This window comes from Podarcis pityusensis, assembly GCF_964106645.2.
Source record: "Podarcis pityusensis genome assembly, chromosome: 3".
In the NCBI taxonomy this organism is placed as follows: Eukaryota; Metazoa; Chordata; class Lepidosauria; order Squamata; family Lacertidae; genus Podarcis; species Podarcis pityusensis.
In genome coordinates, this window is record NC_138026.1 from 111031183 (window position 1) to 111055573 (window position 24391).

General features: G+C 44.2%; 1 protein-coding gene across 2 annotated transcripts in view; it reads right to left on the reverse strand.

Annotated features, from left to right (window-relative positions):
- Positions 1–24391, reverse strand: part of PSME4 (proteasome activator subunit 4) — an 81922-nt gene that overhangs the window by 28358 nt on the left and 29173 nt on the right. For both annotated transcript variants that reach the window (XM_081000808.1, XM_081000807.1), the window contains 18 exons: positions 22113–22299; positions 21031–21120; positions 20364–20428; positions 19096–19246; positions 17209–17307; positions 16842–16911; positions 13622–13689; positions 12487–12702; positions 10162–10319; positions 8286–8381; positions 6983–7038; positions 6159–6215; positions 5858–5913; positions 5672–5770; positions 4515–4577; positions 4266–4361; positions 3458–3589; positions 1749–1958 (listed from right to left, as the gene is read on the reverse strand). In XM_081000808.1, coding sequence (XP_080856934.1) covers positions 1749–1958; positions 3458–3589; positions 4266–4361; positions 4515–4577; positions 5672–5770; positions 5858–5913; positions 6159–6215; positions 6983–7038; positions 8286–8381; positions 10162–10319; positions 12487–12702; positions 13622–13689; positions 16842–16911; positions 17209–17307; positions 19096–19246; positions 20364–20428; positions 21031–21120; positions 22113–22299 — 1969 coding nt within the window. The remainder of the gene's footprint in view (positions 1–1748; positions 1959–3457; positions 3590–4265; positions 4362–4514; positions 4578–5671; positions 5771–5857; positions 5914–6158; positions 6216–6982; positions 7039–8285; positions 8382–10161; positions 10320–12486; positions 12703–13621; positions 13690–16841; positions 16912–17208; positions 17308–19095; positions 19247–20363; positions 20429–21030; positions 21121–22112; positions 22300–24391) is intronic.

The window sequence follows — 24391 nt, forward strand, 5'->3', positions numbered from 1 at the left end:
CTTTGAGGCTGGCGGTGGGGGAAAGCAGCGCTTCCCCCCACTGCCAGCCCCACAAGCTGGGGGGGCAGCGGGAAGGCACGCGATGCCTTAACGCTGCTCCCCGACCTGGCTTTGAGGCTGGCGGTGGGGGAAAGCAGCGCTTCCTCCCACCACCAGCCCCACAGGCTGGGTTGAAAAGCCCGCAAGAGCTGCACGCTCTTTAAAGAGCGTGCCACTCTTGGGGGCTTTTCCCCAAGGAGGGAGAAGGGACTGACTGGCCGAGTCAGTCCCTTCTCCCGTCTGCGTGCTTTTGCGGGAGGTGGGGGAATTTCCCCATCTCCCGCAAAAGCCCACAGGAGGGAGAAGAGCACGCTGCCCTTTAAAGAGCGCGCTGCTCTTGGGGGCTTTTCCCCGAGGAGGGACAAGGGACTGACTGGCCGTTTCAGTCCCTTCTCCCTCCTGGTCGAAAAGCCCACAGGAGTCGCGCGCAGCTCCTGTGGGCTTTTGCGGGAGGTGGGGGAATTCCGCCACCTCCCGCAAAAGCAGGGAGAAGGTCTTGGAGTAGTGCACAGAGCTGCGGGGCGGGGGGAATCATATTTTTTTCCTTGATCCCCCCCCCCGAAAACTAGGTGCGCCCTATGGGCGGGTGCGCCCTATAGGGCGAAAAATACGGTATCTCTGCACTGCATCTTCCTCTCCATTCTCCCAAAGGAATTTGGCCTTTTTGAAAACTGTAACTGCACAAATGCTTTAAAAGTTATATTTTCACATCCCTGTCAGAAACACCTCATATAACAACCATCCAAATGTTCTGTTCCTGTAGTAATTATCTTAGAGGCACCTAGTCATTAATGATAAGAATAAGAATAATAATTTGTTATTTATACCCCGCCCATCTGGCTGAGTTTCTCCAGCCACTCTGGGCGGCTCCCAATCGAGTGTTAAAAACAATACAGAATTAAATCATTAGCTGCGGCTCCCCAACACGTAACAAAATACATGTCATAAGGGCTTCTTCATGCTCCGAGTAGCTCCACAATTCACCACTGCTGCATGTACCTGGGTGTTCAGCTATGTGCTTCCCACAGTATCTGGGCTGTGAGTTTCATGGTAAGTGCAGACAGGGGTTTAAAGTGTGGGCCTCATACATGCCTCTTCATGGGTCCCTGTGGTATTTCCCTCTGCTTTGCAACCAAAAAAGGCTCCCAGAGCAGGTTACAAAGATCTGCTGATGCGTCACCCATGAAAACGCAGCAACTGCCTGCTGCTTTGATCTGGAAGCTCCTTGACTGTAGCACATCCATTCCATAGCAAGCCCTGCACCAGATGTAAGCCTATTTGACCCATTTTGTGTATTACCACTGGCAGCACAATCGTCCAGCAGGAACACAAAAACCGAGCGGGGTCTATTCTGGATGGTAAATCAGTTATGAGGAGCGGCTGGTACACATTTCTCTGCTGGCATACTGTCCTGAGCCCCCAGTTTCACGAATCCTGTGGGAACCGTTTAATTTTTGTGCACAAAAATTACTTGGTTGCCTAGCATGCAAACGGTTTTCATTCATGACGGCAATCACTCTGCCGGCATAACGTTGGAAGCAGGAATGAATGAAGCACTACCTTGAACCCAGTTTGATTGGCCCTGGTGGCCCACCCTCAAGATTCGCACATGCCGCTACTGGGTTCCAGGATCATCATGCAACCGCTGGCAATCCCTTCATCCAGTTATTCCTAACAGTTGCTTAGTGAAGAAGATCTTTCATGCTTACTGTAAAATCCAATCCTATTGTTTCATACTGCCGATGAATCTTCTCTGCAAGGTCATCAAATAGTCGGACTATGGATGGTTTTTCCAGAGACATTGCTTTGCTAAGTCCAGAAGAGACTATTGCAGGCCAGGTTTGGACAATGCAGTCCCAGTCATGAAGATTTGCCAGACACACCCCACTGTGGTTTCCAAGAAGGCAATACAAGGCACCCTACAGAAAAGAGGTTTGAGGACACATTTATTAACCTAGAATTGATTGTATAGCTTCAAAGAACTGCAGTAAAGTATGTGTACTGTTAGGTGCCTACAGAGTCGTCTATACAGTTGTCATTTCAGAAACACTAATTTAGGTGATTTATTCTATGAGGCAGCGGCAAGGAAAAGTTCCTGCATCATTTTACCTAACAGTAAATATGCAGCATACTCAATAGGGACAGGGTCCCATCAGCAGAAGCCCTGTGCAAGGACTTCTGCTTGTGTAACAGGGCTCCCACCAATCCACATGCCCAAAATTGGCTTTTGGGGGGGAGGGGTTTGAGAAAATCTCCAGAATAATGTTCAGGGGGATCATTCTATCTGGCAAGCTGCAATGTTTGCAGAACCGAATGTCTGTAACACCGTGATGCTGAATTACACCCTATACGCTTCTGACATTACTTTTTAAAAGCAGCTCTTTCATCTTAGAAGCACTTGCTTCACTCTTCCAAGGCTGCAGGCACAATGCAGAAGCTTGTTCCTTTAAGCTATTGCTCTGCATTCAGATAATATTCTTCTTCACAACTAACTAAATGGAAAAGAGGAGATATTTGCAGTTGCACGTCTCTCAATCCCACAAGCCCCCAACTAATGCAAAAAGTTGACGGAACACAGTTAATGGAATTAATGTGGTTTTAAAAAATTGGTTGTTTTCCTTATGTTGTTTTCCTTGTCATCCCATTTTCCTTTGTGGCATGTTTTATACTGAACAGTGGTACCTCAGGTTAAGTACTTAATTCGTTCCAGAGGTCTGTTCTTAACCTGAAACTGTTCTTAACCTGAAGCACCACTTTAGCTAATGGGACCTCCCGCTGCCGCCGGAGCACGATTTCTGTTCTCATCCTGAAGCAAAGTTCTTAACCTGAAGCACTATTTCTGGGTTAGGGGAGTCTGTAACCTGAAGCGTATGTAACCTGAGGTACCACTGTATCTCATGAAAGCCACTCTGGGCTTCATATTTTCAGCTGAAGAGCAGAGTAAAAATAATAAATGACTCCCCTTTACAGAAACATTGTTCCAGTCCTTTTGTTACCACATCCAATCTAATGAATTTCATAACTAAGGGTTTAACTAAATAAGGAAGACTAAGTTCCTTGAGCCCGTTCTACTGGATAAAAACTCCACCCTCCCATCTCACCCCACATTCAAACCAGTCCATGTTACAATGATTTAGAAAGGTGTCTGTGCTCAGGGTTTGCAGAAGGTATTAATAAAACGGCAATCTCTGAAGAACATGGGAAACACATTAGATTCAGGGGAGAAGGCAAGTCTTCGGTGCACTGACATTAGTGTCATTTGTTTTTCATGATTACTGCAATTCACTACATACTGCTACTTACAAGTCACGCCACCACTTCAAAGTCATGCTAGCACAACTTCACAAGCCCGTTAATATGTGCATCACATAATACAAAACAGGAGCCTATGAAGAGACTGAAGAAGCGCCTGGCTTACTTTAAACTGCTGCTGGGTGACATCGCGCCCATCTGGCCGCAAAAACTCCAGAACCAAAGGAATGATGTCCCTGCAACAGAAGTTGTAAGTCCCCAGGGCTGTGAAGAACGCATGCTGAGCTTTGTTTCTGACCTAAAGAAACAACAAACACAGACAGTTGCACAAAAGCTGAAGACAGGAACTATAAACTTCAATTAATGAATGTTTTTCCGCACTTGCTTGCGTTTCAGGCTGACTCCTGGAATTTTATGAGTCTCCCCCTTTGGATTATGCCACGAGGGACAGGAACCACTAGCCATTAGCCCAGGCTTCCCCAAACTCGGCCCTCCAGATGTTTTTGGCCTACAACTCCCCTGATTCCTAGCTAGCAGGACCGTGGTCAGGGATGATGGGAATTGTAGTCTCAAAACATCTGGAGGGCTGAGTTTGAGGAAGCCTGCATTAGCTAAGCATCTGCAGAGGAGGAGAAGGGCAATCCCTATGCCATGTGAATGGAACTGCCCATCTCCCCCCCCTTTTTTTTCAACAGCTTTCGGGGTGTCCTGGTTTTTACTTTTTGAAATATGTCAAACCCTAACAGAGCTGGCGTCATTGCTCCTGACGAGAATGGCAGTGGTTGAAAAAGTGGCCAGTCTTTTGCCAAACCGAAAGAATATCACTGACAAGAAGAAAGCTAGCACACAGTGCCTTCGCGTAGGTTTTTGCCCTAAAAACAGAACAGATCTGTATGACCTGCAAACACTAGTTTGAAAGCCAACCCCATTAACACCCTGACTGCAGAAAATTGACATACCCAACATATGCTTACCTGGCCATATGAACTTGTGGACAAACGCAAGAGGTCCCTGATCAAGTCTTGGTGTACTTTTTTATACTCACAGCCTTCAACAGTGAGTGTTCTTAGCTAAACAGAAAAGGCTAAATTAGAATACATGTGCATTTGTGTGTGTTCACGTTATAAATGTAAGGAACATGCGTAAACAACAAGGCTTCAACTTTTTTTCAAATTCAAAGGTAACCAACAAGCAAACACTGGTTGTAAAGAAAGGTGCATTACCTCGTGCTGCAACATGACTCTGTCAATCAGCAGTGCTCTGATATGCTGTTTTTTGCCTTGAAGCTGAAAACAAGCAAGCAAACCCGTTAAGTACATGAAAACAGTTATACATGTTCGAAATCAGCTTCCTGCTTTTTCCTCATTTTCTCAGTTCGTCTTTCTCAGTATGTCCTACTGGTTAGCAACAAAGAAAACCCTATTCAAAGATGGCAACTGGCAGGAGAGATCATCAGTTGCTGCTTTACAGTGTCTAACACTGACAGAGCAACAGGATAAAAAAAATCCTTTCAGTAGCACCTTTAAGACCAACTAAGGTGCTACTGAAAGGATTTTTTTTATTTTGATTATGGCAGACCAACACGGCTACCTATCTGTAAGAGCAACAGGAGCTCACCCCGTTGCGCTGATTCGAACCGCCAACCTTCTGATCAGCAAGCCCAAGAGGCTCAGTGGTTTAAAACACAGCACCACCTGCTCCCCCTTTACTGCCCTTCAAATGCATACAGTTGGGCAAATTTTCTCAGAAAATGTGTCCTGTTTCACAATGGGTCTGCTGCAATGATTGGCAGCTGTGCAATTAACAGCGGTTCAATTCAGCATCAACCTCCTATTCCAGTGATGGCCAAACTTGGCTCTCCAGCTGTTTTTGGACTACAACTCCCATCATCCCTAGCTAACAGGGCAAAGTATAACTATTGCACAACAACTAAATTCCTACCCCACCCTCACCCCTCTGCCTTCTGAATGTGGTTCATTTATTCTGAAAGATTGTACGACAACATCCTGACATTAATATGAATACATTTTTTTCAACAACATGAACTGCTAGGATATTTTCCTGAATATGTGTGTGTTAGTGCTGAAAAAAAGTATCGACAATTTGCTTCGTAAACAATTAATATTAAGTTAAGGTCCTATGTTTCCGTGTGCGGCGCTGGTGCTGGCTCGCCAGATGCAGCTTCGTCACGCTGGCCACGTGACCCGGAAGTGTCTTCAGACAGCGCCGGCTCCCGGCCTCTTGAGTGAGATGAGCGCGCAACCCTAGAGTCGGTCACGACTGGCCCGTACGGGCAGGGGTACCTTTAAGGTCCTATGTAGCCCATAATTTCTTCCTGAGAGCTTCAGAAATGCCACTTTAGATAGGCTAAAATACAAACCCTGTTCTCCATTGATTTTTTCACCAAGTTGAAGCTTTTCCACCGCGAATCAAACTCATGCTTGTGTGACCCTTGGAAATGTAAAAGGTCCCCAATGATCTGCAAAACAAGAACTTGCATTATATAGAGCAAATCCACCCGCCCAGCTTAAAATGTTAGAAAACATGCCAGACGTTATGGCTTTACCTTTATGATGAGAAACAAAGACTTTGTATCATCCTCCGAATGGTCAAGTATATAATCTATCGTGGCAGAAAGGAAAATCCAATTCAGTAGGACAACTTAAAAGTGTTAGTTCATACACTACTGGACACTTTATTTAAAATGCTTTATATAAGAATGGAAGCAGGCGTAAATCGTGATTGACTGTTTATTATGTTTCCACTTCCATCGCCAAAATTAGATTTTAAATCTGCATTGAACTACAAACCTTAAGCCATAGTACGGGTGCAGGAGGACAAAAAGAAATGACTAAAAACGCACTTACGTAGCAGTTTCCTTGTGATTTTGCTGATGGATTCCCTGTAATTCGCTCTTGACAGATCTAAATAAGGTAAGACCAGTCATTACTTATAGTAACGTTACTTATAGCTCTACATTACATGATGCTGCAAGATGCAGGTCACTGGAAAGCAGACATGCCAAAATAAACACAAAGGCAGATTTCATCGAACAGTACTAGATGGAGGGCATGAAAGGATCCATACAAACACACATACGTGCATGCCTATGTTCATTAGGCATATATTTACACACACACACTATCTCCAGTGCACACATGTCCCTGGTATGTAAACAGGAACTTCCCCATCCTTTTCAGTGTCCAATACAATGCCACACATGTACATTTATGTGTCCCAAATACTGGAGTACGTAATTCAGGCTGATTAGTTTTTGTACTGGTAAAAGGTAAAGGTAAAGGGACCCCTGAGTATTAGGTCCAGTCGTGACCGACTCTGGGGTTGTGGCGCTCATCTCGCTTTATTGGCCGAGGGAGCCGGCGTACAGCTTCCGGGTCATGTGGCCAGCATGACTAAGCCGCTTCTGGTGAACCAGAGCAGCGCATGGAAACGCCGTTTACCTTCCCGCCAGAGCGGTACCTATTTATCTACTTGCACTTTGAGGTGCTTTCGAACTGCTAGGTGGGCAGGAGCTGGGACTGAGAAACATGAGCTCACCCCATCGCGGGAATTCGAACCGCCGACCTTCTGATCAGCAAGTCCAAGGCTCTGTGGTTTAACCCACAGCGCCACCTGCGTCCCTTTTTGTACTGGTACGCAACACAAAATACAAAATATGGAACCAACTTACCATAGTCAACACCAGTATAGAGTTTGATCTCTTCTAAAGACACTAGGCTTGGTACCCTGCAGGACATACAATGCATCCGCACCATTGAAACAAAACATCTGATGCACTTTCCCAAATGCGTTTAATCACTGTTAACATTTATGAAGGCTAAGAACAGCTGCTACTATGATTTTCTGTAATTGAATAAAAGCCTTAAGAAAGCTGGCAAGACAGAGAGGCCAGGCCAGGCTTCAGTTGCTGGGATTTATGTATGTTACGTTTTATTGTTTTTAATGCTCGTGAGCCACTTTGGGGGTCCAAGAGACAGCACAAAAAACTTGGATAGACATCAGTTTTATAACACTTTTAATTAGTATTCATCTGTTGCTTGTTTTGCTTGCATTTTTAAATTTTACTTTATGTTTCTATTTTTTATAAACAATCCTTAAAATTATTCATAAACAGCAGTTTATAAATGCATTAAAAAAAAACAATGATTCCCACAAGTTGTATTTTGGTGAGATGTTTGACCAGTTTAGGTCTACGGCAATAGGTATGTGCTAAATAAGGAAATTATGGTAGCACCTTTACAAGAATGTTTTCTTCCATATGAGAAGCTTTCCCCTTTAGCTTGCTATGGGGTCTATTACTTATTACCTGCCACAGCTCAGTGAGTGGACAGATGAACATTTGTGTAGGACAGACATCACTATATCCTTCAAATTCCCTGAGATAGCAACTACAAAACAGACACATAAATAGATTTCAAAAAACTAAGTGCAGGAGGCATTATTTCTTTACGAGAAACCAATGTATGCTGCAATCCTATGCCCACTTACTTGGGAGTAAGTCCCACTGAACTCAATGGAGCTTACTTCTGAGCAGGCAGGAGGAAGAGCTTAGTTGGTTAGAGCATGGTGCTGATAATGCCAAGGTTGCAGGATCGATCCCCTTATGGGACATCTGCATATTCCTGCATTGCAGGGGGTTGGTCTAGACGATCTTCAGGAATTCCTTTCAACTGTAGGGTTCTATGTATAGACTGAACCATCAGTTATTCAGTGGCTTTGGTCAGGAGAAAGTTTTCAGCCACCCAGTGCGAAGAGAACTTGCTGATGAAAAGCAGAGCTTCAAAACACGGTGACTCTCTCTCTCTGACTAGTCACTATGGGATGTATTGGGTGTTCTGAATACATATGATTCTAGTGTAAAACTAATACAAGTTTTACACAATCCTTTGTGACATCGGCAAGTATCAGCGTGTGATTTTTTTCTCTAGGCCACTCTACATATGCATTACCTGCGCAAAACAAAGTGTACTTACAGGTGCTCTACTCTGTTTCCTTTCAGAGGTGGCAGAATGTTCCCGGACCCGATCAGGCAATTGTGTACTATAGAAAGACACTGCTGCACATCATCTCTGAAAGCAAATGTTAAATGTATTTCAATATTTAAGGTAAGCAAACCTAGTTTTAGGTGGAGAGAGGGTTATTTGCAGACATGCCCACTAGAGGGTACTCTTGGGTAATCACGCAATTCCTGAATCCCAGAAGTCTGGAAAATATGACTACTGCAGCTACAGACTCATTTATAGCACAGTGCATAATCTCCCAGATCCGACACACAAACCACACACGCCAGCAACAATTGGATTTTAAAAGAGCACTGGAGATTTTTCAAACTTAAGTTGCTGGAGGGTTATGTGATCTCCCAAGGGGACTGCAGTGCGCAGGGACTGGCAGGATGAGTTGTGAGAGGTACATGCTGGGGAAACCCCAGGGAAGGAAGGCTTAAGAGCCAGGGAAGAGATGAGGGGACACCGAAGAGAGGTCAGCCGGAGAAGATTGGGAGAAGGTGCCGGATGCTGGAGTGGCAACAGGGTTTAGAGAGCAGGAAGAGCCTGTGATGGGGAGCAGTTCAGACCTCGAGGCTGAAGCAGAGGAGGGGGTTCAAGAGGCAGCTGAAGGATCCCTCTCCTGCTGCAACAAGTTTGCCACTCCACCCCACCCCACTCCAAGAATGCATGGAATAATCAGGAGGGCAGGACAGAAGCCAGAGGTGCGCAAAAGCAGTTTAATACAGCTTGGGAAACATCCAGGCAAGGAGGAGCCTTGTGGAGAGATATGGAAGGCAGGGACCTTCATTCCTGGCAACTGCGCCAAAGGGGCAAGAGCTACTGGGAAAGGTCGCCGAGTTGTAGATCCGTTTCCTTTAATAAAAAGTTAACTTCACTGACAACTGGCTCTCTCTCTCTTCATGCTGACCTGCATCCGGAGAATTGTGTTAACCCTTCCCCCTCCAAATGCAACACCACTCTGAACCTGCCGCACGGGCGGCAACTAGCTTGAAAATATTGTCCCACTGACTCCAAGGGAGGCGGTTCTCAAGCCTAATTGCCACACTGGAGGGCAAAGGGCAAGCAGGGGATAGGGATGCCCTGAGGGGCACATCTGGCCCACTGCTCAGACGTTTCCCACCTCTAGTTACTTAGAGCGTAAGCTTTGTTGAGAAAATACACCAAGTAGCATAAACAGGAAACTTGATTTAAATCAACTCAGTACTAGCAAGCTCCATGATGGAGCAGAAATTAGAACCTGGATCTCATTTACCTGGACAGGTATATTCGCACTAAAGCACACTGGCTCCCTATATAGGGTCGCATTTAACGAAGTCATCCTATGATCGAACTTATGCAGAACAGATTTTGGGGTGGGGAGTGCAGGGGGCAAAGGGGAAGCTTCATTCTTTAAGTGGAAGTCCTTGCATGAACCCATTATGTGGCAGTTGGGAATGCTCCAGTTCAAACCGGGAGCCACACACGATTCATTACTGGAGGGCATGTCACATGTTACATTTTTGATATGCAAGTACAAATGTTCTGAACTGGGAAGTCCTCAACTACAAAGTCACCAGGAGGACTTCGGCAAGCCAAAATCTTCAAGAATCCAAGTGAAACACATTCACACAACAGATGAGCAGATTATCAGGGGTACCAGCAAATTAATGCATACGCCAAGAAGCTGAATTGGCTGAACTGCACAATAAAGATGTGTCTGCAACCACATCAGGTTTGCAGAACACCCACCAAGCCCCTCTGCAAGCTGACAGCCAGTCTACCTGTGCAAATATTGCCAACCCAAAATGTGCCTGTCTGTTAAACTCTTGAGAAAAACCCAGCCACCAAATACACTTCTACAAACCTGGACATTTCAAGATTTCCATCTGCGTAGCTTCCTAGCTTGTCAAGTTCCGGCTGCAGAAAGGAATCCAGCAACTCAAAGGAAAAAGCGATCTCTTCGGCTGAAGGAACATGCCATTGGATGTCAAGTTTCCATAGATCCCCAGGCTTCCCCCAGTCCTGTAAACATAAGAGAAGAGTGCGCATTGCGCACTTAGTGAGAAAGGTAAACATATCACATGTTACACATGAGGGTAATATTTACTATAGACAAAAGAGGGTTGGCACCAGGTGCCCTGGGCAAGAGGAACGCATCACACACAAAAATATCTTAGAAGGTAACAATTTGGGATAACTGAGAGGAGAGCCTTGCAGCAAATTTTGAAAATAAAGCTCACTAGCAACCTTTTTCGGCCCTTCTGGACAGCTTTCCAACGGCCACATGAAAGTGGTGGGAGGGAAAATAGGTAAAACTGGGTGGAGCTAATAATTTAAATGTTATCTTTGTATAGTAGGCTCCACCTCCCATAGAAACAAACAAGAGGCATGATCACAGTTCAAGGACATGTTCCAGCCAGAATAATGTTCGCAGACTTTGGAACTGCCTCCCCAGAAAAGTTAGACAGGCTCCCTCCTTATGGTCCTTCCACCAGCAGATGAATCGTTTTTTGTTCCAATACGCTTTTGGGAACTGACTGCTTTTAACTGCCTTTATTGTAATTAGTCGCATGATTTTTATAGATTCTATGTGGTTTTACTTCTAAAAATGTTTAATTGCTTTTAATTATTGCTTTTTCTATGATTTTACTGGCTCTCATTTTTATACGTGAGCCGCCTTGAGTCCCATCAGGGAAAAGGGTGGGGCATAAACAAACAAATAGTGCAATTTTCATCAAGGACCAAAAAGCAGGCAACAGTCCTTGAGTTGCTCCTTTAACACAGACTTTTCAAGAGACAAGCAGGCGCCTCACTTGCCAGGTTTCAGCCAGTCCAAGGTAGCAGCAATTATTTTTCTTAAACACTGCTGCCTAGTTGACAACACGGTTACTGCCCACATATTAAAAACAGTAACTTATTGCCACCTGTTTTTAGTTCCAGTGAGAATCAATGTTGCTGTCACTTTATTTTGATTTATTATTCTTTTGTGTTTTAATATAATGCTTCACTGTTTCTTCCTTGGGCGTCAACCATTTTTCCACAAAAAAGGTATCAAATGTAACAGGTATTTTAGGACTGTACAAAATAACCACCAACGGCTAAAGTTGTTGGACGTGGGAGATCATTTCAGATTCAGCTGCCATGAACCCACTGTGGCCTAACATAGTAAGCAGGTTTGCCCTATGTTTTTCGTACTGACAAGCAGTCCTAACCATCTTTGGACATGCACTCACACCGGCAGCGTGTAAAATCTGACAATCATGCCGGGAATGATGCCAACATAATGGTGAAAACTGCTCCTATCTATACTGATTACATTACACATGCCTAGGAATGATCTGGACTGCGAAGATGGACAAAAGGTATCACTTGAATCGGTGAAAATTAACCGGAGCCGGCTTCTGATTTGCACCCTAAAGTTTTGTATGAAATTGGGCGCTCCAAGTAGCTTCACATGTTACAAGACCAATAGGTGCACTTTGTGTATACAGTCGTACATCGGAAGTCGAACAGAATCCGTTCCAGAAGTCAGTTCGACTTCCAAAATGTTCGGGAACCAAGGTGCAGCTTCCGATGGGCTGCAGGAAGCTCCTGCAGCCCATCAGAAGCCGCAATGGACGTTCGGGTTCCAAAGAACGTTCGCAAACCGGGACAATCACTTCCGGATTTGCGGCATCCGGGAGCCAAAACGTTCGTCTTGCAAGGCATTCAACTTCCGACTGTACTGCAGAGTACAATACAATACACAAGAAGAAATCTTTGATTGACAGTATGCTGCATATAACTTCAATGGAGAACTGGCACACATGTAGTAAAAGAGGTTGCATCCTTTTCACACACTGTGGAGAACAGTGCAGAGACATCGTTTGAGGCAGCCCCTAGATAATGAGCTGATCGACAATGCATTTAACATTAAGCTTTCACTTCTAGAGACTATTTTTTTGGTGCGTTAAATGCCCATTCCCTTGAGGTGGCATGTGCTAGAGAGAGCAAAAGCATAAACATAAAATTTCTGTTAAAGATTGGCACTGCATCTTTCAATTACACTTTCCATCGCTGCTGGGGGTTAGGTGAATCCTCAAATAAACGCAAATAAAATAATAGTTTAGATTCTTTTTGAGAGAAAGAGAAAGAGAGAGAGGTGGGGGGAAGGGGAATTCTCTAATCCTAAGTAAGTTAAAATCCTTGCCTTGATAGGAAAGTATTCAGAAAGAGGCTTGTCAAAGCCACCTGGCACACTGCAGTATTCTGTGGGGTAGATAAGTGTAGCAGAACGAAGAAGGTGGTGCAGTAGGTTACAAGACAGAATGTAACCCTGCTTACAGGTTAAATGGAGGGTTCGCTGTAGAATCTTCAAAAGCTGCTCCCTGTACGGCAGCAACTTCTTCCCATCCACACGAGTGATCTAGCCAAAGAGTTGAAACATCGGAAATTAAATATATCATCAACAAAATAGGAACGCGACACACAGGAACGCAAGCTCTGGAAGAGAAAATCAATGCATCTTTTGCATTTTGAGTGCTGCAGCTACTCTAAATAGGACCCAGGTACCAACCCAGCCCCACCAAACGTGCCCGTTGCAAGTTTTGCTTGATTTTTTTGGAGCCCTTTGCTCTTAACTGAATCTGTCTGACTCTCAGGCACCCCCTTGCAGCACCTGGAACTGCTCTTGGAACTTGGCTTTTGCATTGCCCCAAGGATTTGACTTCAGACCCTGGCCAGACCTTGCCTTTTAGATTGCCCTCGTGAGTGAACTTAGGACTGCTAGCTTTGGCTAAAGCAGGACAACCCCACCTGCAAACTGCATATATGCTGTTTTGAGCATCTCGGTTTAACAGTTGGATATAAAGGTAAAGAAGAAGAATAAAGTGAATTTCCAAAGGAAATCCGTCGCAAAGGGCTGAAGGAAAAGGGTGTGGCAATGAGAAGTTTTCATGTGCCATTACGTTGCCCACAGGATGAACATCTGGGAGCAATGCTGCAACTGCTGTGTTCCCACTTAAAGCACTGCAGCTGCAACCTTGATAGGGAAGCTTTTGTCTCCCCGCTCGTCCTTCAGGATAAAATAAGGATCTAGCTGTCACTGCTCAAAACAGGACAGCAGGCACTGCACTGGGGTAATCTGACACAACGCCTTCCACTCTGTCTAGACAGTTTATTCTCAGTCACAATGCTCACAGGCTTCCCCCTGTGTATACATCACATAGAAGGTTCTGCATAGAAAAGCATTTATTTAAAAGTACTCAATTTTTTTACCGAAAGTAAGTATGGATCAAGTACACAGTTGGAAAATAAAGCATTAAAAGCAGCATTCTCTATAATACCTCCGACAGAAGCTGAAGGTTCCAGAGGAGCTCTTTATCTAACTCTTCATCACGCAAGACATCATCATCTGGGGGGGAAAGCATCAAGTTATAATGTTATTCCACTTTCATCAGCAATTTCTTATGGTCAACATAACAAGTTGTTGTTGCTGTTGTTTTAAAAAAAGCATATTCATGGCTTTTGCACAGGATGGAAAGAAGCCCACCAACAAATCACATAACAGAGATGTGGATCCAAAGGCAACACGTGATGTGATGGTGGTTTAAGGGGATCTCTTGTAAAAATTATAGCTATGTTGTTGTTTAGTCGTTTAGCCGTGTCCAGCTCTTCGGGACCCCATGGACCAGAGCACGCCAGGCACTCCTGCCTTCCACTGCCTCCCGCAGTGGGTTATACGCCTTGAATCAATGTTTTTGAACAAGCTAGAAACACTGGAAAGCACTAAATTTGTGATTATTATTTTTGTACAGTTAAGTCAATGAAGGCTGATGTGATCTGTGATTTGATTTGCCAGAGTGTGTGCAGAAAACCCCCCACAAATCTTCAAAAGGACCCGTTTTACTGGATCCGGCATGTGTAGTCACTTTCTCTCTGGCATACAAGCAATTCCTTTTGTGACTCCGGCAACACCACACTTCCAACGCCTCATCCCACCCACCCCAGTTTTCCTTTCCCCTGTCTCCCAGATCCCTTTCCCTCCCTACTTTCTCAGTCTGCTTAGGTACTAATCTGAGCCTAGAAAAGCAAAAGAATGAGTGTTGGCTTCTGCCCCAACTTCCTCCTCCAGCAAAATGAACTTTCTGCGGTGAGGGGAAGAGGTAGCCACACTCATTGCCTCATAACAAAGAGGACAGCGACAGGATTCACAGAAATCAGGTGAAGTCCTCAAGGCCACCACTGTGCCCGCAGGCACGACAATGGCAACTCAAACCTTAGAAACTGAACAAACCCAGTTAAAGGCACCCTTTCCTGCTCTCAGTTGTCTTCCATAATAGCACTCAGCTGAAGCATTAGTCATTAGACAAAAGCTGATAAAACTAATAAAAACTGCACAACTGACCTGGTGGAAACCCTTACACATGTGGTTCTCAATTGTAAACTATATGCTGATCTCCGCCAGCAATTTCTAGATCAACTCTGTATCCTCAAATGGAAACCAGAGTCAGAGGTCATGCATTTTCTATTACTGGGGAATGATCAGGAGCTCACCAAGTTAGTGGCGAAATATCTCTATTTGGTTTTTTGTCATCGAAATACACTGCAGACGTCTGATCTCCCGGGAGACCATGAGATGTGACGACAGACTGCTCTGCCTCATTACTTTTAGCAAATGTTTTGTGCCACTGGGGAAGGGGTAATTCTGTATTGATTTGTTTTGGATGTTGTATGTGATGCCAATAAAAGGGTTAATAGTAATAATAATAATAATAATAATAATAATAGTAAAAAACAAAATACAAAATAGTGCCGGCACTTCAGGGGCTTAGATGCTCTAAGACTGTTGCTGGCAAAACTCATGGTTGTTTTGGGCAAAGACTCTGTGTGGATAGCTTTGGTTTTAATTTGTGTACTGAAGTCTCTCTTTCCTACAAAGCCCCCTAACAGATGCATTCCCGCCCCCACCCCCATTAGGTTGAATTTCCCTCTTCCACTGCCCAGAAGGCGGGTGGAGTGGGGGGAATGAGAACTTTAAAAAGGTGGGAGACTAAGGACTACTCAAAAACTGTTGCTTATGAATGCAACAAACATGTGCTCACGTCTACATGTAGCACACAAGTACACTTGCCCTGGGACCAAGATTGGCTTGCAACTCTCTGTCAAAGGTATACTTGGTTGTAATGCCAGGTTTGCCTGGCTTTCAAAGCACTTGTGTCTAACGTGTTTCCTACTGTGTATTAAGGCGTAAAAAGGTAAAGGACCCCTGGACGGTTAAGTCCAGTCAAAGGAAACTACAGGGTTGTGGCACTCATCTCCTTTCAGGCCGAGGGAGCCCGCGTTTGTCCACAGACAGCTTCCCAGGTCATGTGGCCAGCATGACTAAACTGCTTCCGACGCAACGGGATGCTGTGATGGAATGGGTACATGAATTAAGGAGCTGGGAATGGCTACAGCTTTCTCCAGCATATAAACTGAGTGACAAACACATTTGCTGCCATGTGGTGCACACATGACAGGAGCGCTGTGAAGCAAAGATAAGGGTTTGAGGCAAGAAGTGCAGAACAGCTTATCCGAATCTCTTCCTTGCCCAGATGCTGCTTTGAAACTGAAACAAATGAAGTGCGTCGAAAGAGCAGGTCCCAACCATGCTCCCTTTGCAAGCCAGTAAGGCAGGACCAGGAAGCAGCATCCAATAATCTGCTACCGTAAAATAAAAAAAAGGCGTGAGAACCCTTTTTTGGCTTTAGCTACAGTCATACTCAGCTAATCTTCTGGAATTACAGTAGTTTGGTATTTATTTGAGAGTCCCATGGACCGCAAGAAGATCAAACCTCTCCATTTGGAAGGAAATCAGCCCTGAGTGCTCACTGGAAGGACAGATCCTGAAGCTGAGGCTCCAGTACTTTGGCCACCTCATGAGAAGAGAAGACTCCCTGGAAAAGACCCTGATGTTGGGAAAGATTGAGGGCACAAGGATAAGGGGACGACAGAGGACGAGATGGTTGGACATTGTTCTTGAAGCTACGAACATGAGTTTGACCAAACTGCGGGAGGCAGTGGAAGACAGGAGGGCCTGGCGTGCTCTAGTCCATGGGGTCACGAAGAGTCGGACACGACTAAACAACTAAACAACAACAACAAAGTATTTATTTGTTTTATTTATATACTGCCCTTCATCACTAGATCCCAGGGAAGTTAGGAAGGAATTGCACATGAAAACATTACGTAAATGTTGCCAGAGTGCAGGTGTGGTTAGAGTGCTGGATTTGAAATGGGGAGATCTATGTTAAAAATCCCAGTGGGTCACCTGGATCACTGGGTGAGCACGGGCCACTGGAGATTTCGAATCCTCACCTGCTTACAACAGGGGTTGTCGTGATAATAAAAATAGCAGGTGGAGCCATGTATGTTGCCCTGAGCAGCTTGGGAAAACAGTGAAATATAAACATGCAAAATATCCTCCAGATAGCAGTAATTAACAAACAAACAAACAAACAAACCACATTATAAACAGTCAAACACAAGCCAGTCACAAAACAATGTAAAATCATTGACACTTACTGAGAGTAAGATGTGTTATAACACTGCAGCAATGGGGTACAAAGAGCTTCAAAGACTCCTCAGGACAGCACTGAAATGTCACAAAGAATCAAGTTCTACATTAAGATCTCTTTGCAAGCATGGAAGTTTGTATGCTTTAAAGATAATGAGCATCCTACAGCAATAGTTAGAAATCTGCCTCTGATTACTGGCCTTGATTCTGGAAGGCATGAATGGCTGGGTAAGATAATGTGCAATTTAAGGCCCACAAGCACAGAGAGAACTGGCAAATATTCCCAGGGCCAGCAAAAACAGAGCAGCTAAGGTTACTCCTTGGTTTGCATCTCAACCAAGAAAGGCTGAAAGGAGGGAAAGAATAAGGTCTCACTTTCACGGCAGCTCGGCACATGTCGGCCACCATCCGTCCTGCTACTCTCGTCTCAAATATATTCGAAACGGCAAAATTGAAAACCTTCTCCAAGGCAACCTAAGAGAAACACACAAAAGAAAAAGTGCAATTCAATCATCCAGGTAGGAAACATCACTTTATGGTCAGATAGATAGATATTCTGATTTAAATATATAATTGATGGCACTCTCACAATGCAGGCAGAGGAGCTACGTGGAATCCACTGTAAGTTCAGTCTCCATCATGATGAGAAAACCAGAAAGGAATAAGGAAACCAAGTGGTCACCAACGCCATGTGGCAAACCACTTTTGGCTAGGGCATCGCAAGTCAAACACTTAATGTGATAGTTCTGCTCTTGTATAATCTACAGGGAACATGCGGTTCCTGGTTCCTTGGGGCAGCAGCACAGTGCTAGAAAGGCAGGATATATGACTAAGGGAGACACAATAGTTCTTCTCTGGGCATGTCACTTTTACCTGCTGCCTCTGCCACAGATTGACCACCCATGATTAAAAGAAACATGCTAGTAATAGGTCTGTGAAGCATCCAGGGATATGGAGACAGCTTAGGCAAGTCCAGCAGGGGACTTAGGTAAGTCACCCACCCTTCAGAATACCATGGAGTCCATCAGCTTTAGCAGATAGGAAAGAATAATAAAAGCTTGCTTAAGAACCGTTTGATTTTCTAAGGCAGAACATAGGAGTCATGTACATATTGATGAAGCTGCTTATTAAGGAGCTAAAAGATACATGAAGAAGGCCTATGCCCTCGGGGGGGGGGGGGGATAAAGAAAATACAACGCATTTAATTTTAAGTCTGGTGTTGTCTTAAATCAAGCTACAGTGTGATTTCCCCCTTACATTCTTGCACAGGGGTCAGTAAACTTTTTCAGCAGGGGGCCGGTCCACTGTCCCTCAAACCTTGTGGGGAGCAGGACTATATTTTGGGGGGGGGAAATGAACCAATTCCTATATGCATCCAGAGATGCATTTTAAATAAAAGCACACATTCTACTCATGTAAAAACATGCTGATTCCTGGACCGTCCGTAGGCCGGATTTAGAAAGCGATTGGGCCAGATCCGGCCCCCGGACCTTAGTTTGCCTACCCATGTTCTAGATGTTATTTAAGTCAGAAAGAAGCAGGCATTTCCTTGTTCTAGTTTCCACTAAGGTGATAATCCTGTGTCCGGGTTATACCACTTCAGATTGCAGGTGAGAGCTCAAATGGATGCATTTCCTCCATACAAAAACATGGCCTCCACACCCGAAACGGAGAATGTCACAAAGGAAGAAGGTTCTATAGCCCAGGTGCAGGTTTATCATCTTAATGGAACTAGGTCCTTAACATCAAGCTTCAAAAGAAACAAAAAAAGTCATGGAGTTGTGACATCACAAAGTCCACTCTTGGCATAGAAAACAACATCAGCACAGATCTGAAGAACTATGCTATTAATTCTGAATGTCAAAGGGGGCTTTTGGCTTGTATGTCTCAAATAGTCATTCTCCTTCCATGCTGCTTGGCATGCCTCTTTTTAAACTGACACATGTTTCAGAAGTAGTTTGCGGTACAGTATGAGGTTGCGCCATTTTAAATAGCGAAGTAACCCACCCTCTGTCCCCAACTAAGCATGTCCAAGTAGATCTTGGGAACCCATATTGTATATTCTGCTTTAATTGTGTGCTACAATTTTACAGTGCTTTATGATTGCAGGTTAAGCAAATGAACATCTACACTGGCCTTTTAATGTACTTCCTTCCCTAAACACAGAACAGGGAAACCATCTACAGTTCCACAAGCTTTTGTTTTACAAAAAAAAGTGAGGCAAAGAAGTTGAACACTCTTCCAACTCTTGGTGACACATACCTTAAATATCTCTTTCGAACACTGTGTGAGAATTGTGCTGAAAGTTGAGGACAAGCCTAATTCCACTAAACTCTCCAAATGAGTCATCTTTTCTGTCTCAGTCTCTTCTCTTGTTTGCTCCAGTGTGCTGCTTTCTATGAGCGCAAAACACCTGCACAATAAAAAGACAAAGAAAAAATATTAGGATTTTGTTTTGTTTTTACCATCACTGATGTCTCTCCACACACTGTCTGCATAATAGGTTTGCCTGGCTTGTAAAGTCAGTGCTTGATTCATCTTCAAAGAAATCTAAAAACCAAGGAAGCAGAAGAAATCTGCCACAAGAAAAGACAGGAGTGTCTACTGGGCTAAAGAAGCACAAAAGTATCATGTTTTTGGCTGCAGGCTTCAAAGTGCGCAGTGCCAAATCAGAAAACTGAGGGGGAAGGGAAGAGCTGAACAGCCACTCATTTTGCAAACAGCCCTGGAGAAAGGCACTGGGATGCTGTAGCAAGATATATCCAAGCTCATGGCTTTTGCTGTTGCAGTTCTGCCACTTGAGCTCCCTGCCTCTCTCCATACCTTGCTGGTTCTACACCTGCAATCCCCTTCATAAGAACATTCATGCACCGCAATCAACACTCTCTCCCTCTATTCACAAGCACCAGCCTAAAGAACAAGCAGTCTGTGAATCCTTCAACTTATCATTTCCCCCAATTTTTAAAATATGGTTTAAAATGTTTAATCTTAAACATACATCACGCGGGTGGCGCTGTGGGTTAAACCACAGAGCCTAGGACTTGCCGATCAGAAGGTCGGCAGTTCAAATCCCCGCAACAGGGTGAGCTCCCGTTGCTCGGTCCCTGCTCCTGCCAACCTAGCAGTTCGAAAGCATGGCAAAGTGCGAGTAGATAAATAGGTACCGCTCTGGCGGGAAGGTAAAAGGCATTTCCATGCGCTGCTCTGGTTCGCCAGAAGCGGCTTAGTTATGCTGGCCACATGAGCTGGAAGCTGTAAGCCGGCTCCCTCGGCCAATAAAGCGAGATGAGCGCCGCAACCCCAGAGTCGACCACGACTGGACCTAATGGTCAGGGGTCCCTTTATCTTTACTCTGTATGTAGCCAGGTACTATTAAAAGCATTTATGTATTCATCTGCCCTGTCACCAATAGAGTTGGGAACATAAATTAGGAGAAAACATCCGATGGGCAAGACTAAGTTGAGAAACACTTGGAAAGCCAGCAGGGCAGTTATCACATCACCAGTATACTGTCTCCCACCACAACTTGCCTGTCCATAAACTGCAGTACAAAATCTTCAAATTCAGCAGTAGCAGAGCACAGTTCTCTCTCCACCTATGATGTCAGGGCACAACAGGAAATAAAATACTTTAGTTTCCAGTCCTTCCAAACTATGATACACTTTCCAGGAAGCTGCTAGAAACCTGAGAATGATCTTACATATCCCTTTTAGTTTAGCTAGGCCATAGACTCAGACGAGAACAGAACCATCAAAATACAGTATTATGAAATTATTATTTTCTCCAAAAAATCATTATACCGTCTTCTAAACATTCTGCCCCTCAGTTACCCAAGCCACAATCCTCATTCTTGTCAAACAGGTTAAAACTCCAAATCCTGGGATCAGAATTGAAAAACTGTACAAAACCAAAAATTTTCATTTGCAAATTTGGGCCATATATGTAATTTGATTCTTCAAGGTGCAAAGCATATTTTTTGCTTGTGAAGTATAGACAAAAGAATATTATTTCCCCTTTCCTGAAATGGGCTTTGACTTATACAAACATCTTTTCCCCTCTCATATTTACACTTTAACATCTTTTTAAACAGTTCAACATGCAATAGCTTCTTATACTTAAAAAAAGCATATATTAGCCAAGAGCTTCTTACACTAAAGAACACTAGAAACAGCATATATTAGCCATTTAACACCTTACCTCTGTGAGGTTATTTCTCTCTCGTAGTGCAGATGAACAATCTACTAAAGGCACAAGAGTGGAAAACGTTGCAATAAACTGGAATGTGATCTATTGGAAGATGCAAAGGAAGTTTCAGTGTGAATCACTTATACTGAAAGACGGCATGTTTGTTTTTTGAACTGTAATGTGAAAAACTGAAATAGGCGGTAAGGCAAACCCTTGTATCAGGGTTGGGTCAAAACGTCTGCCCACGCATCCTAAACCTCATGTGTGAGGTAACATGCCTCGCACCACAATAAGTGAATGCTTACTTTGAATTCCTGCTGCCTTATACCACAATTCCTTTTTAAGGTAAATGAGCACAAAAGCTGCACATATGACAACAAAGGATGAGTATGGGATCCCCCGATTTCAAATGTCCATATCAAACAAGAGGGTTGCAAGATGAATTACAAAAAGATGTCTGGCACAATGTCTTATTACGTTGAATATTTTGTAGGAACCGCACTCTGTTCATATTTGTGTGTATTAGTTTAAATTTCCAGAGTCTTTTAAACACTTGCTTGGTATAACACATGGAACATGCCTGGGCAAGTAATTTATCACCTTTTATTATATAGATTTACTTTACACATTTATATTTTATACATGTGGTAGTCCCACCCCCTGCACTACCAAAAATAAAATAAAATGTGGTAGTCCTTTGCTATAGCTGCCCACTAGGTATCATTTTTCTTCCTTGTTCTCCATATCCTGAACAACCACTATTTATAATTTCTTTCCAACAATGTTAAAAACACTTAGGCAGAGTGGATAGGTAAGGGAAAACAAAGCCACCAGAGAGTTATGCATTCTTTTATAGTTTTATTACATTACAATACAAGCCACCAAACTGCACTCATTTGGGCACTGCTATGTGAGCTGTGCCTTTCAACCCCTAGAACGGAGCTGGTCAGGGGTCCTTACAAGGGGGAGAAGTGGGAGCCTGGAAAAAGGGGGGGGGGGTTGAAATATGACAACAGGACACATGGGGGCAGGGCAATGAAGCTGCGGAAAAATCTGACTGTGCCGTAACCATACGTGGAAGAGAGTTTACTCACCATGCATTTGCTAAAGTCGTTTGGATCCACACCAGGCAACGCTCTCATCAGCAGAGGCAACATGTGTGTTGGACCTTCGGGAAATGACTGGCCCCCAGATACCAGGCTACGAGCTACTCCAATTACACAGCTTAAAGTGGCTGTGAGTTGGTGAGGTTCTGTTAAAGTCTCCAGTGCAGGGTATGTTCTATGCATTTTTGTGGAAGAGAAAAATTACCATTAGATGAGCTCCCTTCTATGGTGACAGAGTGCATCAATGAAATAATTGTTTGCATTTCTACTCATGAAGGGATATAGGGGGGACGCGGGCGGCGATGTGGGTTAAACCACAGAGCCCAGGACTTGCTGATCAGAAGGTCAGCGGTTTGAATCCCCGCGACGGCGTGAGCTCCCGTTGCTCGGTCCCTGCTCCTGCCAACCTAGCAGTTCGAAAGCATGTCAAAGTGCAAGTAGATAAATAGGTACCACTCCGGCAGGAAGGTAAACAGCGTTTCCGTGCACTGCTCTAGTTGGCCAGAAGCGGCTTAGTCATGCTGGCCACATGACCCGGAAGCTGTTCGCCGGCTTACTTGGCCAATAAAGCAAGATGAGCGCCGCAACCCCAGAGTTGGCCACAACTGGACGTAATGGTCAGGGGTCCTTTACCTTTACCTTTAGTGATATAGGGAGCTACCATATACAGTCCGCTGGGTCCATCTAGCTATGTATGAACTATAATAACTGCCATTAGCTCTCCAGAGTTTCAGAAAGGGGGCATTCCCAGCCCTACCTGGAGATGATGAGGATCAAGGCTAGGACCTTCCAAATTCAAAGGAGTTTCTCTACCAATGCATTATGGCCCTCAACTACACCTGAACTAAATATATGGCCCATATGCAGAATGTGCAAAATAAGTTCTCAACCAGGCAGCTTTGTATGTTAGAACCAAGGGTCATTCAATAAAGCTGGAAGGTGGGAGGATTGTGACAGACAAAAGGGAAATAACTTCTCCACAAAGCACAACTTTAGAGACAACTTTAAAGATGATTAGATGGGCTCATGAAGGACAAGGCTATCATCAGCTACTAGCCATGATGACTTTACAGTGGTACCTTGGGTTAAGAACTTAATTCGTTCTGGAGGTTCGTTCTTAACCTGAAACGGTTCTTAATCTGAGATACCACTTTAGCTAATGGGGCCTCCCACTGCCACCGCTGTGCAATTTCTGTTCTCATCCTGAAGCAAAGTTATTAACCCGAGGTACTACTTCCGGGTTAGCAGAATCTGTAACCTGAAGCGTATGTAACCCGAGGTACCACTGTATAAGCAAGGGTAGTCAACGCAGCACCCGACAGAGACACACGCACTCCCTGGTGCCCAAAGCATCCCCTCCCCTCACACTGAAAGGGGAGGCTTCAACATTAGCCTTGAAAAAAAAGCATTCTACGGTAGCCAGCAGGTATGTGCATGGTGTCCACAACGGCTTGTCCAGTTTACAAACGTAAACCCGCAAGCCCAAGAAGGTTGGTGACCTCTGCTGCATAAGCTCTCCAGGATCAGATGCTGGAGATCAAGAGTGGGAGCGGACTATTGCCCCCCCCCAATGTCCTGTTGGTGGGCTTCCCAGAGGGAACTGGTTGACCATTGCAGAAAACAGAATGATGGACAAAGTAGGCCTTTGGTCTCAACCAGTCTGGCTGTATGCACTTGACATCTTAGTGCTCCACATTGGAAAATAAGACATTAAATTATTTTCACCTGCAGGAGCTCTAATCAGATGTATATTTTTGTAACAAAACAAAAAAAATCCTTCCAGTAGCACCTTAGAGACCAACTAAGTTTGTTATTGGTATGAGCTTTTGTGTGCATGCACACGCATACTAAAGGTCATAACAATAACAAACTTAGTTGGTCTCTAAGGTGCTAATGGAAGGAATTTTTTTATTTTGTTTCGACTACGGCAGACCAACACAGCTTTTATAGTTTGTCTATATGAAATATAGACACTGAATTTCAAACAAACCCTGTGCGGGCTATGTAAAATAACATTAAATATCAGCAAAATGAAGTTGCATTGCACTTCTTCCTACTCGGGACCACATGAAAAAACCTACGGCAGGAAATTTTCATATTGTTCAAATTTGCAGCCGATCCTCTGTTTTGTGGCAATTATAAGCTGCCATATTTGAATGGCAGTATTATAATTTTTTAAAATAAATCCATAAAACGGAAGAGAGGCAAGAGGAATGCATCATGCATCTCAACAGCAGTCCAATGTTCCCTTGCCAAATTTGACAAGT